General features: G+C 36.6%; 1 protein-coding gene across 3 annotated transcripts in view; it reads left to right on the top strand.

Moving 5' to 3' along the window:
* Positions 1–6,735: 6,735 nt before the first annotated feature.
* Positions 6,736–19,138, top strand: part of LOC106165965 (synaptotagmin-15) — a 34,160-nt gene continuing 21,757 nt past the window's right edge. Inside the window, exons 1-2 of one of the 3 annotated variants that reach the window (XM_087004950.1) lie at positions 6,736–7,334; positions 15,556–15,769. In XM_087004950.1, coding sequence (XP_086861076.1) covers positions 7,328–7,334; positions 15,556–15,769 — 221 coding nt within the window. In that variant the 5' untranslated portion in view covers positions 6,736–7,327. The remainder of the gene's footprint in view (positions 7,335–15,555; positions 15,770–19,138) is intronic. The other 2 variants (XM_013544355.3, XM_013544356.3) reach the window with 2 other exon arrangements.

Below are 19,138 nucleotides of genomic sequence, written 5' to 3'. Positions count from 1 at the left end.
AATTGACAAGAGTTACATGTAGAAGGAAGACACTGGCCTTGATGCTGAATTACACTGTACCAGAACTTCTTTCACCCCCCCCCCCAAGCCGAAATTTTAAAGAATTATTTGTCTCTTTTCTTTTCATTTTATTTTGCTTTCTTTTCTACAACAATATTGCTGGGAATAGTTGGTCACAAAATTTTTAAAAATTATTTGAAAAGTAAAAATTATGTATTAATCATCGAAAAAAAATTGTTGTAAACGCACCCAGAGAAGAAAACGGTCAAAAAAGAAAACACAATCCTGGCACTAAGGCTGTGTCACACCTAACACACTACATCAGAAAATTGTCTGTTACAATTACCACATTGCTGTGGATAAACAATACTAAGGCCTGAATTCTGTCACTATACAGTTACCGTTTTCTATTTGAATATTTATTATAAAAGTATACAGAAGGAGAGTTCTAGAATTATATCGCAAGGTCTATCGAATGCATCTGCTCGATGCACTTTTCGAAAATCCTGGATACAAATCGACAAGTACCCCCAGTAACCCAAGCAAGAAAGGAAAAACTTAAATCGAATGCCCAAATGTAAAAAAAGTTAAATGATTATATCTTTGTTTTCTTACCATTTTTTTCTTTAAAGTTGGCAATCAAATAGTCGTGCTTATATAATTTATAAATTGATAACATTTGTATATGAAAAAAAATCAATTTTTGCTGGGGTCAGTAACACTTCTATAGCTCTATGAAAAAGCACCGTCTGCTGTTGAGTTTGTGACTTGAGCTCATTCCGTCCTACATGCAGGTAGCTTGTCAGATACTTGATTATCACTACGCATATTCGCTACTTCAGAAGCACTTTGCTCAATGCAGCTGTACTTGTGAATACTGTTTCTCATAGACTCCATAAGTTCTGTTCAGTCCTGAGCAACTTAGGCAATAAAAAAAATGAACCTCAGATTCTTACAGTGAATACCGTTCTGCCAATAAATACAGACCTACATGTAACATTAAATATGTAATATTTCAGCTTTTTTTCAGGTATGCCTAGGGATAAAACGCATTTTTCCCTTTTGTCTGATATGAGATACGTGAATAGAAAACCTGTAGTCAGGTGTACCACTTCAAATTAATTGACTACGCTGTCTGTAGTACGTCTACATTAAGTAATATATGACAATTCCATCGGGTAGTACCCTTTGGGCTGGTGCTAGTATGACTAGGAGAGAGCATAGTTCTGTTAAAACTATCTATATTTCTATAACACCTGTACAGATGATTTTGAAATTTTGCATAAAGTAGCCAGTTTAACGGTGCGTAAAGAAATAGGAAAAAGCCGAAGAAAAATAATTTGGAAAAAAATTCCAATTTAATCTCAATATCGGGAATAAATTGATATAAAAATGACGATGTATTACAAAACTGTAAAATCTGTTTGAATAAAAAATTAAGACTTTGTACTAAAAAGGGATACAGCTGAAGGATAAAAGATATACATCGTTTACTACATGTACCCTTGAAAACTAAAAAGTGTGTCTGTGTCGTTTGTGTGTCAGAGAGAGAGAGAGAGAGAGATTAAAACATTTTGAAAGATTCAGGCTATTCTTTCTATCATCAACAATTCAACATCGTAATTGGGTGCCATCCACTCTCAGCAGCTTGGTTGTCATAGGTCGCCATGCCTTTCGATCTTGTGCCATGCGTATGCGTTCGCTATATTTTGATTGGTTTTATGTTGTCCATCCATGTAATTCTTGGTTTTCCTAATCTTTCCTTCGTTTCCCATTTAATTTTCCTTCTAATAACAACCACTGCAAATTATCTTTTCTTGTTATATGTCCAAAATAAGTTAATTTTCTTTTCGTAATGGTGTTCAGTAATGATCTTTTTTATTTTTAGATTATTTAGTTAGTTTCTCATTACTTTTATGTTCAGTCCATGATATTTTTAACATCCTTTCATACTGTATATCGACATTTCAAACGTTTCCAGTTTTTTCATCCGTCTGAGCGGTACAATAGTAATGACCAGATATAACATTAAATGATACGTCGCCTTAGACTAATGCTAATGTTTATTTATCTTATAGCATTAGCTAAGCTTTCAAATGCTGATTTTTCAATGCCTATTCTTATTTTTATTTCTCTTTCACATTTTTCATTGTCTGTTGCCGTGTAACCCAGGTATATATACCTTTTTTTATTCCTTTTAGAATGAACCGTTATTTCAGAATATCTCTTCCTTTCATTCCTTCTATCAATAACACATGTTTCTCTTACTACATTATCGTCCTCATTACGATTTTAGGTGAAAGCTTAGTACATCGATTTCAAAATAGGTTAGTATGCCTGAATATTGCCATCATACCTTTATGTTGCAAATGTCTCTATGAATAGTGTATTCATTGTCTTGCTTTTCGCTCGGTAAATGGCTGAAATTCTCCTGAGTTTTCTTTAATATAGGATAAGCCTACCGCATGTATGAAATATTTAGAGAAAACTAATGCATCAAGACCTTGAATATTCTCCATCTAATTAATTAGTCTATATAACTGTATTATGGAGAATGGACAAAGCCTTTGCTTAACACATTTGAAGTTAATTTTTTTACCTTGATCCTAAGGCTGTTAAAGCTGTTTAAAACTGGAGAGATACTGTTCGGGCTGTGCTCGATTTTATTTGTCATTAAAATTTCCGCTAATAAAACAAACTATCTGTTGAGCATTTGTGCTACAAGGTTACCGAGGACAAGTGAAACTGAATTCAAAATTTTAAATTTTAGTTCGGTTATTCAATTGGTATATTTGCTCCGTATTGCAATATTACTTCGTGATTTAGTACTAACAAAATAAACTATTTGTCATTTGCCTGCCATTCATTACTTGCCAATTTCGCCCCATTTAAAACATTTCATCCTATAACCTATAGAATTACAGTCTGGCCGTGTTCACATAGGTAGAACATGATAATTACCACGTGCATGTCGTGATAAAAGCGTACCCCTACATGCGCACATGTGTATAGTATAATACACATGCCTTGCAAGAAAAGTAGATTGTTTATCAGGGAATTTCTTTTTCTTAAACCTGTGGAGTTTCTAATATAGGCCTTGTGCGTGATCTAAGGGATTTTAGATTGCCACAAACAGGATGCTCATAACGCTGCACTATCTAATCCCTTTAATGGAGAATTCACTGGTCCTGCGGGCAAGCCATTTTTCTCAACATTAAGATAATTTTGCTGAACAATTATGTTTTCATAGCCCCCTCGGGTGGTGTTTTATATAAGTAGTCTGTCGCACGGTAATGGCAGATCCGCTGCAGCTTCCCCCTTTGCTATCGAATGAAAATTTGTACATGTAGCAGCTAAGAGCGATGTGACAGAAAAGTGACACGCACACAAATATGTATATACTGTTGCCAAGTTTCAAAATATACAGATAAGATGTCCAAATTAATTGGTGATTTTTTGGCGTAGCTTTTATAGCCAACTTGTATGCCTTCTTCAGCATGGAAAAGGATGCTAACATACGCATGTCCTTTATCAATGAAATTTCATCGAAGAGAAAAAAACGCTTTGTTCTTTGTTTGTAATGCTGCTTAATATCACCACTGGTCGTGTATGTCTTCAGGAAAGTTGTGACTGGCGCCAGCCTTTGTGCTTTTGTGCATAAACCATTTTGTTGTATAGCAAATCTCCTTGACTAATCAAAAAGACAGGACCTAATCTTGTGAAAACGTACAATTCCCAATGAATTGAGTTATTGTTTTATTTTTTTTTTTTGTCTTTTAGGAGGCATCTTTTCGATTTTTCCCATCACTTTATTCACAATTTGGTGAAGTTGACGTCATTTTGAATTTTGTAGAGTTATCTTTTAAAATTGCTGAAAAACCAGAGACCACACATCAGAACTTTGAGAGTTGTATGGTTGCTATTAAAATGCTGCTGTTCTTTCTGCATCAAACATTGGATGTAAATTTAACTACTGACACATGTCTTATATAACATTTATATAATATCACCTAAACAAAATAACTTCCACCGAAAAATGTAATTGAAGCCCACTGAATCTACCAAGAGCATGTGTTTACATTTGGTCTTCTGTGGCAATTTAAAACGATCTCAAGGTCAAGGTCAGTGGCGACAGTGAATAATCGACCCACATTATCAAATACACGAAAATATTAATATTCAGTAAAAATGAGTAATGGACAGGTCACTCAACCCCTACTGGGCGTGAATTACAAAGAAGAATCGCTCATATGAAATTTTGGTTTTGACGGCCATTTTGAAAATAGTCATTTTATCGATCTAAATAATTGTCATGGAAAAAGCTAGATGTCAGCTTCGTGTTTAGCTTCAAATTATGCCTTAAGTTATTAATTCATTCCAACATGTGTTTGATGGAAATATGATGCATCCTTTCGCTATATAGATTTTTCCTCTATACCGGTACGTGTAATTGTGGTATGCAGGTTATGTATTAATACCCTTCTTGACATGGCATTAAAAGGACAGTGAATACGTAGACATGCGTGTACGTTTTTCGAACCAGAAGCAAGATGATGCTGCTGCTGGAGATGGCAGTGTTCCTCTTTAACTTCTGAGGCACCTCTGATCCCCCTCTCCCTCATGACCAGAAGAAAAAACGGTGTAGCGAGAGACATGTGAACCAACTACAAGGGATTTTTTCCAACATTTTATCCTCAGCAAAAATGGAAGCATTGTATGCCTGTTCAAATGCATAGGTTGTCTTCCAGTAATATTTGGCAAGATTTCAGTAAATAATAATTGGAGCTTAAGGAATATCTAATTATACTATTGTACGGAAATAAAACAAATGAAATGGGCAAGGTTTGTGCTCTGCGTATCCTCGAAAGTGAAAGTTGCATTCGGGAATTACAGTCATTTAAGCGAAATTGAGAAGATATGCTGTACGTTAGTTACTGCGTTCTCATGGGGCCTGAACGCACTGAATTAAATAGGGATTGACATTTAACAGCAAAACTCTGTATTGGCCACGCATGTGATTTTATAGCGGCGGTCGTTTGTCAGATTGTTGGTTACTAATACGGTATTAAGCGTATTTCGTTAGATATAGTTGAATTTTCTTAGCCGTGGAGCATAAGAAAATGCAGTATAAATTTGTAATACAAAACGGAAATTATATAGCCATCTTCAACTTAAAAAATAAATGAAATAGGATTGGCTAAGAATAAAAAGAAAAGTTAACAGTTTTACTTTGAAAAAGATACGTAGCAGTTGGATAAAAACTTTAAGATATATTTAGCTTCCCCTTAAACTTCAAAGCCTGCTTTTGCTTTGAAAAAATTTTCAAAAAAAGCCCATAGGCCGGGAGGGTCGTTTCAATCATTATTTTTTTCAGTTTTGGATCCCACTCTTTCTAAATAAAAACTTAACAGAGAGGGAAGATCCAACCCTTTGATTCTACTGCAGGTGTCAGTAAGTCCATCTAATTCTTAAATGTCTTACTCCGTGGATCCATATTCAGAATAATTTTTGTGATACTATCTCCGCTGAATTTATTTGACAATGTTTCATCGTGCGGGGCCAATTTTATAAGCATCGCAAAGTGTCGTTGTTATAATGTTTAGATCCTATTTTATTTCGGTTACACATCGTTCCAATCTCCGTCTTAACGACAATATAATTTAATATCAAACGATATCCTAAACAGTCAAACAGGTATACTTGTGAGTCTTTTGAACTGCAGTTCGGGCGGTAGTTACACGATATAGATAGGGTTTTGTCTCATTTGACACCAAACCGAGGACCGAGGAGTTATTTTGAAGCACACTTCAAAGCAAATCCCCAAGGCTTTACTTTCTCGTTTTAGGGCAAAGCAGAGTAGACATACATTTAAGTTAGAGCATATCATTCGAGTCACTAATAACCATCAACTTAATCCGAAATTACAGCTCAAATTCCTTTTTCCTAGTACACTTCTGTGTTGCTTTATCCCGGTGTCATTTGATCTTCAAGTCGGAATGATGGCACTGAGGGTTGACGAGGATAAATGTGTGCATTATTCCTTCTATTTTTCCTCCATGTAACAGGCATTCCGTGTCACTAGATCTCATTGCAATAATTCACCGCAGTTCATCGCTGGCAGGTTGCCTTGTGTATTCATAGTTGGCATGAAAATTGGACTGACAGAAAGCCTTACGAAAAACTAAGTAATTTTTGTTAATAAGAAATCAATCTTAAAAATAAACTTCACGCCAATTAGTGATTCCTTATTTCTCAAATTTCTCTTCTCGTGGAAACCACACATGTCCAAAGTCGCAAGGTAATTTCGTCTTGTTTAAGTTCCATGTTAATTAAGAGATAAACAAGAAGAAGAGACTTGATATCGGATGTGCATTTTGATTATTTGAAAATCCGACATTGGATCGTGTCAAGGAAACAAGTATAGCTGACGAAATACGAAATATGATAAACATAACTGTCGTTGGCGGTCGCTGATAATCTGTCAGTTTCCATTAAGTCGCGGGTTATAGAAATCAGATAATGTGCTAGGCCAGCAACCAAAGTAATTGTACAGTAATACGTATGAGCCTTAACTAAGAAAGACGGATGCCTATCCAATTAGGGCTATTTTTCATCTGTTATTCCAATATAAACCCGACGAGATTACATCTGCGAATAAACGGCTGCGGGGAGATATTTAGAAGCACTTACTTTAGAGCGAAAGAGAGAGACAGCGTTCGGCAGAGAAAACGCGATGCTTGTCGCGCCACCATGCGGCCAACTTGTAGTCATCACATGTTGACGGTCGGGGTCGCAATTTAACTTAATTGCGTGCAGATTGAAGTTGCGACAGTAATTTTCACGACCCGTGCGCGCTGTGATTTGGGATTTCAAAGAGCACGGAGACCAGCGGCGCGGGATGCAGAGAACCTACTGCTTTCAGATTGATGGCACTCACGTTGGTTAACCTCGCAGCATTGATTTTTTTAAATGCCAATTTAAGGCGATAATTCGATCGTTTATGACACCCTCTTCGTCAAGATCCTATTATTTTAAAGGTTTGTTTTTGTCGATTTACTCAAAAATACTTCGGGTTCATATGAGATCTTAGATGGAAGAGGTTCACTCGAGAAAAAGCGACAGTGAACGAAGCTCAGGAAGCTAGCGGTATGCTGACTGCTTGGTGACATTTTTTCAACATCAAAAAGAAACCGCCGAGCTGCTTCAAACTGTTACCAACGAGTTCATTCTGTCTGAATTTAGAGTGTTGAGAGAAGCAGCAGTGTTCAAAGAATAAGCCTATTATATTTGAAGTCTTCACGGAGCTAACAACCATCTGCTTAAAAAAATGGCAGGTAATGTTATGTTTACATCTAGTATCCATTTTTTTTTCAGTATCTGTTGTAATGACCTATTTTGATTTTGACAAAGAAGTAAGCTAGTTAAAATAAAGCAATGTCTTCTGGACATATCGTAATAAGATTAGGGACCGACTATTTTTATTTGTTTATTTATTTATTTATTGATTTATATATCGTAACATATCGTCTTCGCTTGGTGAACCTATTTCGCCATATGCATGTTTCACTTCCGATATGTAATTACCACATAGAACATATGACAACCACGAACGTGACAAGAATCGAAATTTCGTGATGTGATTTATAAATAATTCCACTGTTTTTAGGTCACAGTGGCGTATCCTGTGACAAAACTGCACTCATATTCTTCATTTATTGATTAGACGCTGAAAGCCTTTGAGTTAGCTTCGCTTTGTTTTATTAGATCGGGGATTAGACCTAAAGCATGCTTTGCATGTGATTCAGTTAGGTTATAGAAATTTGCTTTCATTTTAATCAACACACATTGAATGCTCTGCGTGGGGTTCAACAACACATTTCTATCAGCAGCAATCAAGTGTGGGACTTCTAATCTTAAATATTTCATAGCCAATTGATCTCTTAAGTCTGTTCTATATTATCAAAGCGAATTTGTGTAGGTTCTCTTTAGTTTACCACTATTGTCTAGACCTTTAAAGTTAACTGTAGTCATTTATTATAAGTATTTAGAGCTTTGCCCGATAAACGATAAACACATTTATTGCTCGGCTCAAGACATTTTTCTAAAACTAAAAAAGATGTATATGTAGTAGGAAATTTTGCTTTACGGCATATTAAAAATTATTCAAAACTCTATTGGGAAGTGTCACCAATGCATTCCTTAAATAAAAAAGCATGGATGTTTCATTTATCCATTTACGCATTCTATTATATATTTTTTGTGTTTTTTATAAGTACATGTTAGAATCTGAAATAGAAATGGCCACCGCGACTTGGAAATTTTCACGGACTTGCATGTGACAGGTTTGGTCTGAGGATAAATCTCCATATAAATGAACGTCGGGGAGGGGGTAACGTATTCGCTACTAAAATAATATCAAACAATATGTTAAAAAATGCTTTTTGTTGCATCAATCATGATTTATGCAGATGTCACGGTGAAGATAAATAAAAGCATTTGTGCCATTATCAATAGCGACTTCCATTAAAATGCTTTCAAAACAATATTTTGGAAAATATGAATCTCCCCCCCCCCCCCCCCCCCCACCCATTAGGAAAATGATAAAAGCAAATTAACATTTGCTTTTATCAAGTGTTTAAACCACATGTCTGTCTCTATTACTCCTGATTCATTCATCAAAAACAACAAGCTGAGATCTGCTAAGCGTAAACGTTCTCAAGCCTCATTTAACAATCAATGCAATTTTTCCTGCACTGGTGCATTCTTTTAAATAATCTTGTACATTGTCATGTGATATAGTTAATAAATTGCACATTATACAAAAGTAAATCCCTCTATAATAACTATTGTGGCTATTTAAAGATTGGCAATAAGAATGGTGTAGAGAACAACAACAGCCACTTTAATAATAATAATAATAACCATAGTAATAATAGTAATAATCATAATAATCTTACGGTATGAAATTAAAAGCGTCATTCATAGATCTGTACCATTTTTACCGCTTAAAAGCAATAATAACATAAACAGACTTTAAATAATGAAAACAACATGCATCGACCCTGATGATATGCAATCTACATGTATGATAAATCTGTATGTTAGCTACTGAAAAATACATGCCACACGGTGTGCACGCTATCATATTTTAATAGGACTTTCTTTTTAGCTGACATTTAGTTCAAAATCTGTTAAGAACCTCGCGTAGTTTTGACGTGGGAGAAAAACACGCCAAGCATTGGACCGTAAGTCAATGGGATAGTTCCAATATCCAATGAGCTTTGTGAAATTCAGCTTTAGGTGTGTAAGGCCTTGAACACCTACATGTACATTTACAGATGTATATCTTTTTGTGGAATTAATACGAACGAGCTTCTCACTCTCTCTCTCACTCTCTCTCTCCAAGTTGTACTTGTCCTTATTTTTTTTGTTTTACAGGGATGTTTTCTCTCTGTGAGAGCGCCGTTCTAGATTGTGCGTATTCATATTATCTTCTCATTAAATATGGGCTTTCTTTTAATTTTGTGTCACTGTGACATGCACTTACGTGTATCTAAATGAAGCCCTGAGCCGATTGTATTTCGCTAAGTGTGAGAAAATTAAGCAAAACTATATTTTAACTCATGCATACTAGTTGTGTAGGGGTTGCCAAAAGTATTGCACCATGTTGCTTTAAGGCGAATGAGAGTTGAATCTGTTAGGGTTTTCGTGTATTTTATTAACATTGTGGTATGTTAGGTGAACTACTTTACTGCAGGTTTACAGACTATTGCTTTACTCTTACAAGAATTAAGTTATTATGTCAGTATTTGTATTTTCAAGAAGGATATTTTGTAAGATAAGCACGTGGCCTCAAAATGGCCGTCGACTTTCTGGGCATGGACTTACGGGTGGAGTTATATTCAGGGGTCTATGCTGGCCCAGGCTCTAAAGACACTTTGGATAAGAGCGTTTCTGGAAAATAAGAGATTTGTCACTTGATTTCCGATTTCCGACTTAAACCTCAGGTTTTCAATGGGGTTTTTGTCTGATGATTGCGCATGCCTGTGTACCCTGTTGGTGCCCTGTTGATGATGCCACTCTTTGTTTGTGAGTGTACAAGATATGATATGTGTTTTTCTATAATCAAGATGTGCGTTGGGTTGGTATTCTGGAAAATAAACTGGTAATTCCTTCCCTAAAGATTTTTAGATGTTGGTCCAGGATTCCAATGTAGCGCCTGTGGATGAGATTTATTCAGCCGTTCATTTAACCAGTGCCAGTTCACCAATGCCGTAGCTCCGCAAACCCCTAATTGAATGGGACTGTCTTGTGAGGATATTCCTAGCAAATTGATAGGTAGACAGTTGCTGATGTTCTTCATACCCTCACTTGTCCATTTACGTTGTTAAGGGAGAGTATGGACTTTTCAGGAAACACAAAATGGCGTCACTATTGACTTGCGGTCCTTGAAAGTTCCACCAGCCTACGCATCTCTTCTCCCCATCTTTACAAAAGTGATAAGTGGTTTTCTCGTGGCAACCCTGCTGTAAATTCCTAAAGTACGGAGCCTGCTTTGGGTTGCTTATTTTCCAACACCAACAGCTGCAAGTTACGAAATGCCAACCAATCTTCGTAGCATTGATAACTAAAAAAGGACGTCTGACGTGTCACCTTCGCTTGTCCACCTCGTGGTAACTTTTAGGCATCGCCAGTATCTTTCATCCTTTTTTGCAAGACCTACGTACAGCTTGAAGCCGCCATATCTGATAACTATCTATGGGAGACTAGCCCTCCTTCCTAAGAAAAGAAATCTTTTGGCATTGCCATTTTTGGGCTCCGGCACCTTCACCACGGTAGCAACTTGACAGCCAGACGTTACATATTCGATTACAACCTTTGTAGATCACATGAAAAAATCACATTATTTGTTACGTGGCAGATAAACCAAAAAACAGCTCATACATATGGTGCAGTATTTATGCCGCTCCCCTGTACATATTCTATTCAGTTAGATTTCGCGGTTTGGAAATGATCGAAACCAAGGCATATTAAGATAAATAAAATGCGGGGAAAAAACTCAGCTATGCAGTCATTAGTTCATGCACTTAGATAATTATCATCTAAATCTAGGCACATGACCAAATTAACGTCTAATGGTGGTGATGGGCTGCTGATTTTGGTAATTTTCACCAGGTTTCCGGGATGGAAGAGTATGAAGGTACAGAACAATGTTAGCAATATCTGGCGCTAACGTCTCAATGCCTTCCGTTGATTAAAATCTTATTCTTTATCAGCATGGCAATATGGGAATCCGTTTGATGATGGTTTGTGGTTAGATGGATTCCAATCAGACATCTGTATTGAGATTAATAGGCTTTGTTCGTTGAAGGCAAAACGTTGCATTGCAGTCGTGAACCGCATCTCAGACACTGAATAAAAGGTTTCTCATAATATTGCGTCTATGTAGTCGTCTCTATGAAAAGGGGGTTGAAGCACACGACGAGAGCTTACGTATAGGATGACAAGAAAATCTGAAAGTGCAGAAAATAACTCTAAGCGGTGGCCTTTCACAAGAGTACCATGATTATGCACTGCATAACCGCAGCGAAATGTAGGACACAACATGCATTATTATTACCTGTATATACCAAAGAACAGAATGGTATATAATGTAAGTGCCTTGCCTTCAAAGCAGCCATGCAATAATAAATTATGGTCCATTTTCCAACAAGGAGGACGCATTATTTGCCAGAAAGCAAAAACACAGCTTAAAGTGGTGATGTCAGTGTATTTGTATTTATTATAGAAAACGACGCCGTATCTGACGGGGTAAGTGAATCGTGTAAGTTTTTGTTGCACGTGAACTGATAAATTTATGGATTTTTTTTTTTTTGTAAACAATCAATCTCCACATTTTAGACGCAAAACGCCGCGCACTGCCAAATTAAATGTAGTTACAGTGAGTGTCCTCGGAGCTTTCTGACTCATAAGAGTTAGAGAAGGCGCGCGAAAGAGGTAACACACAAAAACAAATATTTTTGGTTATGCTATTTACCCTTGTCATTCTAACTGAATAATTGCATTTGCATTTTGGGTCATTTTTGCCATGAAAGCTGACCATATCCCATCACATAGTTTCAGAAAGTACAACCTAGAGAAATGCCAAATGTCATCGTTGCATAATACCCGAAAAATGATATTTGAACGGATTTTTCTGCTTGCTTTCTATGCATAAACATAACAAGGACATATAAGTTGGTCATATATGAAGGTCAAATTACGACCGAAAATTTAAAGAAGGTGCAGTTAAGAGCCCTTTTATGACTGATGGCTGATGCATGAATGACCAAAGATATTATGCTGGCGTTGACAATGATATCTAATAATATTTTCACAAGACTTTATATGTAATAGCACCTATTTTGTACAATATATTCATTGTACTTAAAGGGATAACAGCTGTTCGTAATATATTCATATTTCACAATAAATACATTTTAAACAACTCATAGAACTATAATAAATTCTATTTAACCACCAAAACGGCGGTTAAGGCAATTATTCTGGAATTTTTGCTTGCCATCACGTCACGTGACCTCCATAGATGGCTACACTCTGTAATAATTTCTAAAGAGAATATAACAAAAAACTAAACTTTTTAGAAAAAAAACAGGGACTAACTTTGAATGTGGGTATGGGTTGTCCTTTATCCAAGGAAAATCCATTTTTGGCCAAAATGAACAGTTGTTATCCCTTTAAACTGAAAAATATCACAACAGACAACCGAGGTGTAAAGCGTTGTGTTTACTTTGGCAAAACAGTTATCAGATGACACCTTGAACAAAGTCCTAAGATTTTCCCCTAAGAACTGAGTGGGAATGCAAAACATTAGTCAATTTTCAATTCTGTTCGGACCTCTAGGTAACTGTTCGTTTGCGTGACACCATCACTTTGTTCTATATGTTGTATGCTGTCAAGACAGGCAATCGATGTACATGTAGGTGCTTCAAGCAATGTGTGTCGCGATCAAAGAAATATACCTTACCAACCTTGTATTACATTGATAGCACCGAAACCCGCTTTCAGACATTTTTTCTTTTTAATTCATGTCCCTAGACCTCTTTCGTGGACATGGGCAGACGAGGGGGGGGTAATAATAGTCCTTTTTGAAAACCTGTACTCGTGAAGTGTGAAAGTGTGAAACCCTTATCCCGTGCTACTTTCCACTTGCATTCTGCAAATATGCAATGTAACGGCCATGTTAAATCAGCGACACCCTCACCCTATAACCACTACAATATATAAGGTCTATTTTACACGTTAGGATTTTGAGGACTTCCTAGGGGAATATTCACGTGTGAATAAAAAAAAAACATCGGAACGAATCAAGAGCCAGTTTCCTCTTCTCGTTTTGTATTTTTGCGTATGGAAACTGGATATCAGTTCACAAAAGTAGACAATTTCGCTGTAATATCATCTGAGGACATCTTTTCACTTCTCAAGCACATTGTTTTACAGATATAACTTAAATATTAATTCAAAGAGGTAGGCGTTTCTGAATACTTAGACAGTACTTGATGGCCTGTAGACTATACCTGGAAGACTTGTTAATGGTTTTATAGATAAGACTATTTCATTCACGATTAACACGAAAGATGATTATCTTTATTCTTGGCCACAAAAATCAATGTTTACTTAGAGTAGGAACAAGTGACCGAATGACAAAAAGAGATGCTCACATTTTGAAGGAACGATTTGATGTCGACGTCAACAGCCGTCAAATCACTTGTGCCCAAAATCAAGACAAGTTGACAAAACTGGTTCTTGGTTAATGATATTTATTGGATTCGGCTATTGATATACAGCCCCGACCAAATGTGCTAAGCAGCGCCAGACTACTTGTTTGACTCTGGAGGACCAGAGGAAAATCTCTTGGAAAGTGTTAAGTGCTTCACCAAGCCCTATCAACATGATGAGCTTAGATACCCAACACTGCGAAGCAATTAATGAACCCCCCTGTCCATTTAGTATCTCATTCTTTGGTGTGGTACATGGAACGCCGTGTTGTGCGAGACTAAAAAAGGACTGGGAACTGCTTTTTTACTCACTGCAAAATCTAATTGTCCCGTCAAAACTGGAATTAATGCCCTACATTCATCTTCATTCCACGTTTGTATCTAATGAACGCTTTGGCTGTTTAAAAGTCAATCCCTGAATCGCGGATGCCATATGCCATGGTGCAGATTTATGTTTTTATAAATTGCATACTTCACTAACAGATGCATTTTATGGATGCAATGGAAAATAAGGAAAAAGAGGTGCAGAGGCGATATATAACCAGAAAACGAAATATTGCAGAGCACAATCCGTCGGGGGAAGGCATATAGGCCCATATCATGTATATCCGTGACTTAACATGAGCGCCTCTAAAAGCTCTTCCTTTCATATCCCTAAATTTAGATAGACAAAGGAATAAACAAATAGTAAGATAAATAGAAAAATCAATAGAAAGGTAAATGAATAAACAAACAAATAAAAAGATATGTGAATAAATATAATCAGACAAAAGTTGTGGTTTTTCTTTTAAGCGCTCCGGACGAGGCATGTTTCGGAACCAAGAAAAACAATGCCAGAAAAACAATTAACTCACTAATTAGCATCGTTGGCATATAGTTTACGTAAAAAAAAGAAAGAATGAAAGAAAGAAAACAAAGAACGCAGCAGTTAAATGAAATGATAATTGGTACAATAATCAAGACCTGCCCTTTGTCCAATATTAAGATGGAGTTTTTTTTTTTTCATTTTTATTGAAAAGAATCAGAAAGTTATAAACGCTTGCCAACTGATAAAGAAAAATGGTTTAAAACCAATAGAAGTTTGGCTCTTCGTCACAATGAATTTGAATTCTTTACGCCAATGTCACTGCCGATACTATAAATTTATTCCAGCCAATATCTCACTGGTAGTCTATGGTTTATGTAAATAAAAGCTTTAAATGCTAAATTTTAAATAACTTGAATGTAAAAGCATTAGAACCGAACCGAATTGCAACGTGAAGCTTCTTCTGAAAATTACTTTTATTTTGGAACAAAAGTGATTACTGGTAGAGAGTGTGATCGGCATTATCAAATCAATGCATAAGTTCTTATTCAGACACGATAATAGGCATAGCCATGACGTACAAGTGACCTGCACATAGATTTATGTAATCAGGCCTATTGAGTGATATTGCACCTTCATAAAGATAAATACATGTACGTACATGGAGTGTTTGCGTCTCATTATTATTATTATTATTATTTCTCACGTCACTATTATGACGCGTTTGCTTTATCACTTGTTATATATAAGCCTTTGTAGTGATACATTTTGCACATTATTCTCGACGGGTGAAGTGACAAATCACCTTCTGTTGACTCACATACTGAGTAAGCCTCGTAGCAAGTAGTCGTATATATTATCTGACATTATGTCTTAACTGAGACTGATTCAGCCTTGAAAAATTTTTTTTCATCGACTGTGGGATTAATGCCATTTGATTCTTAATCATATATTTCTAAATTTATGTTCCAGTACCAACAGCTGCCATTGCCATCGGTTCCGTGAGCGGGGCAATCGTTGGCGTAGGATTGTTCATCATGCTGTGCAAGATTTGCCGCTACTTTTTGTGTCGGCAGGAGTCCCAAGACAGCCCTTATGCGAGACTGGTGAGCGAGAAAAAGGAAGCAGATAATCTGCCTCAGATCATCGTCGATAACGGAGCTGCTTTTACCAAGCCCAAAACAAGGTACGTCTACTTCAAGTCACATACTTTAGTTTTAACCGTTATACAGATAATTACAAAAGCGTAGGTGTTGGGTGTTGCTTCAACAAATGTCAACGTGGCACCTAGGCATATGCACTTTATCCAGAACGCAATAACATATTGTCAGTCACCTTTACTAGTTGGTGCTGTCGACAGTAACAAAGGAAAAGGTAGAAATTATCAAATCCCAGAATTGCTGGTAACTTGATTGGAGAAATAAAAAAGGTCGATTAAAATACCATAATTAGTGAAACAAAAGCCCGAAGGGGTAACAGAATGAAGTATGGTATATAAATAACACTTCAGTGGTGGAAATCTCAATCTGACAAAGCAAAAAAAAATCTTATATGCAACACTTTTTCCAAACGCCTATTACTGGTTTGACCTAGGTCAAAATAGACCAGAAAATTTGGTCTAATTATTTAAGATCGACTTCAGTCTTAGGTTCGAATGTAAAATTGTGCAAAGATTGCCGCTGCGCACAACAAATGCAATCGCCTCAGATTCAAACTATTATCGTTTTACAATACTTATCGACTCAGGGAAACTGGAATGGGAGTAACACTGCAATTTTAATAGAATATACCAAAGATATGTAGAACATGGTTCAAACAAAACGGGCGAATTAGATGGTGGATCTACAGATAATACTCGGAAGTATACGCGTAGATTGATTAAATGAATATGGGGGGGGGGGGGGGGGTGAAGATAGCTAGTTTATATGGATTGGTTTATAGAAAGGTGGAAATGGCGCAAACTGAGATAGAAGAAAGGAGTATTTGGCAAGGATTTTGATGTAAAAAGTATTTACTCTTTCTCATCCGGAGTTGTGCTTCGGATGTGAGACCCAAGGATAAAAAAGAAGATAGAATAAAAATAAAACAGTGGGACTGACAATTCTATTCTAATATGAAAAGCACAAAGATGGAAAATGACTCAGTAGTGTCTCGTTTCGCTTGTTACATTGTTATATATGTATTTGGGGGAGTGGGGGAAAAGGGGACCGGAAGAAGACTAAGACTTTGGGGGGGGGGGGGGGTCGGCTGAACCGCCCGGATCCACCCTTTTTTGATAGACAATAAACTAGTAGTCGAAATAAAGCAGCTGTATTTACTAACACAAAGAGGTAACCACTCCTATGGTTTCTTCTTATTTATTTATTTGTATGGTTACGCCTTGAACACTCACTAGCTCGTTTTTGTTTTAAGGGCAAAACATGAAAATAAACGACGTTTATGTGTTTGTTAAATACCTCTATGTAATTATACAACCCGTTTGTTTTTAAAGGCAATTAATCTAAACGCCTTTTCAAAAGTGCCCATCAGTCTGCTTAAATGCAAACATATATATTTACTATTTTTTTAGTTGGCATTAATGTAGATGGATAATTAATTTTTTTTCAAATTAAATGACTGTGCAGTGGCCATAAAAAGAAACATTAATATCTGTCAGAGACAAGCTCATTTTCTTTCAAAACACGGAACCTGTTTTATGCTTTTGTTTTTAATTTAGTTAATATTATACTTTTTATATATATGTATAACACCAATTTATACCTTATTATGTAACTTACTAAACAAGTTCACCCCCATATATTGTTTAAAAAGAGAAGCGTAGAACGGCAATTTATAATAAAAACACGGAGATGAAGTAAAAACCAACTTTATAAGATGACATAATGGAACCGGTTCCAAAATAGGGTCGGTTGCGGTATCCGGCTGTTCTGCAATCAAAGACCACACGGTTTGCAACCACGACGCATTTTGCAACCAAAACACATGTTCTTGGTCACTGAAATGGTTTGTAGAACTGAAGAGATACCACAAACCATGGAATCGCAGATCTTTCAACTTGCCCAGGGTTGTGAGGCTGAAGGCATTTATAAGGCCGTGTTACCTTGACACCTTACGTAATATATATATATATATATTTATTCAGTGAAACCGATCCGGTGACGGCTAAAAACAGAAATGATTATCACTGTCCTTATCCAATATCCGGCGGAAGTCTTGAGAGGAAATTCACACCCGATTCAACCTGTGAATTGGTTGTTCTATACTTGTGTCTCTCACACTTGTAATCTTGACCACGAAGGGTGTATTATGTACGGTACATAAATCTTATATATCTTGCAGAGAAATTGAAATAGAACCTTATTGTCAAGAGATCAGTCCAATTTATTAATTTAACTAAGTCTCTATTCCTTAAAGATTTAAGTATCCTAAGATAACTTTTAGTATGCTGTCCACTCCTTCTCAGTAACCTTAAAACCCTTTTTTTCACATCGATCGGTATACATAAGCGATGCAGCTTTTACCGGTACACTTTTACAGGTGGTAATATGTAATTACTTTACAGGAGGTTTTACTTTCTTTTCAGTTCTCCACAATTTCATTAATTGGATATGTCGTTAAATGTGGAGCAAGAAAATAAGTTGCTTTTTGCATTGAACGGTATACTTTAACGATACGGACGTCTGTACCGGAACACACATGCACATGCATGCACACACACACACGCACAAAGAATACACACACAAACACACGCACGCACACAAACATATGCACATACACACACGCACGCACTCACACACGCACATATTGCATTGGATACATGTTCCTTAACAAAATCCTAGTTATGAATGCATTATTTCACAACAGGCCGTACTGTATGATGTTCAGTATTGATTTGATTGGAGACACAATGTAACAAATTAATTCACCATGTTTTGCGTGACACGATAGTGTTGCTTTCTAAGACGACATTCGCGGCGCATAGGGTTTCATCTTTTTCGGATTTTCGCGCGTTGTCTTGTTGCTTAATTATGATGTCAGAGAGTGCCAACAGCCTCTTTTAAGGCGATCTCGGGTGATCTCTATTATGGCATTTTATCAAGTTTGTTTTTGCTTCATGTCCGTGTTTTATTTCATTTTCTTTCATTTCTTTCATTGCGTGTCATTTTATCTCATTCCCATTGTTGCACTTGAAATTGGTATTGATACATGTAGCAGGCATCTCGAGTGGTGTCTTTCATCTTAACCCTTCTTACAAAAGCTCCAGCATTACCTCTGTGTGCACATTAAGAGCCACTTATCGTTTATTTCACAGATTAGATATCTCATCAGCAGCAGACCCTAACATCCCCGTCTCTCTCTCTCTCTCTCTCTCTCTCTCTCATACACACACACACACACACATTTACATTGAACATTTGATAACAGGGCTCTTTTCTAAGCCCGTGTACAATTAAATCCTCCTCGCCAGTAACGGCATGTAGATACAGTAACTCTCGTGCTGTGCGTTTTGTCCCAATCCAAGTTGAATTCACACGCGCACATGCTGAACGTATAA

This window comes from Lingula anatina, chromosome 2 (assembly GCF_051362555.1).
Source record: "Lingula anatina isolate TDL-2025a chromosome 2, LinAna3.0, whole genome shotgun sequence".
Lineage (NCBI taxonomy): Eukaryota > Metazoa > Brachiopoda > Lingulata > Lingulida > Lingulidae > Lingula > Lingula anatina.
Note: the sequence above shows the minus strand (reverse complement) of the source record. Positions and strands in the feature narration are given on the sequence as shown.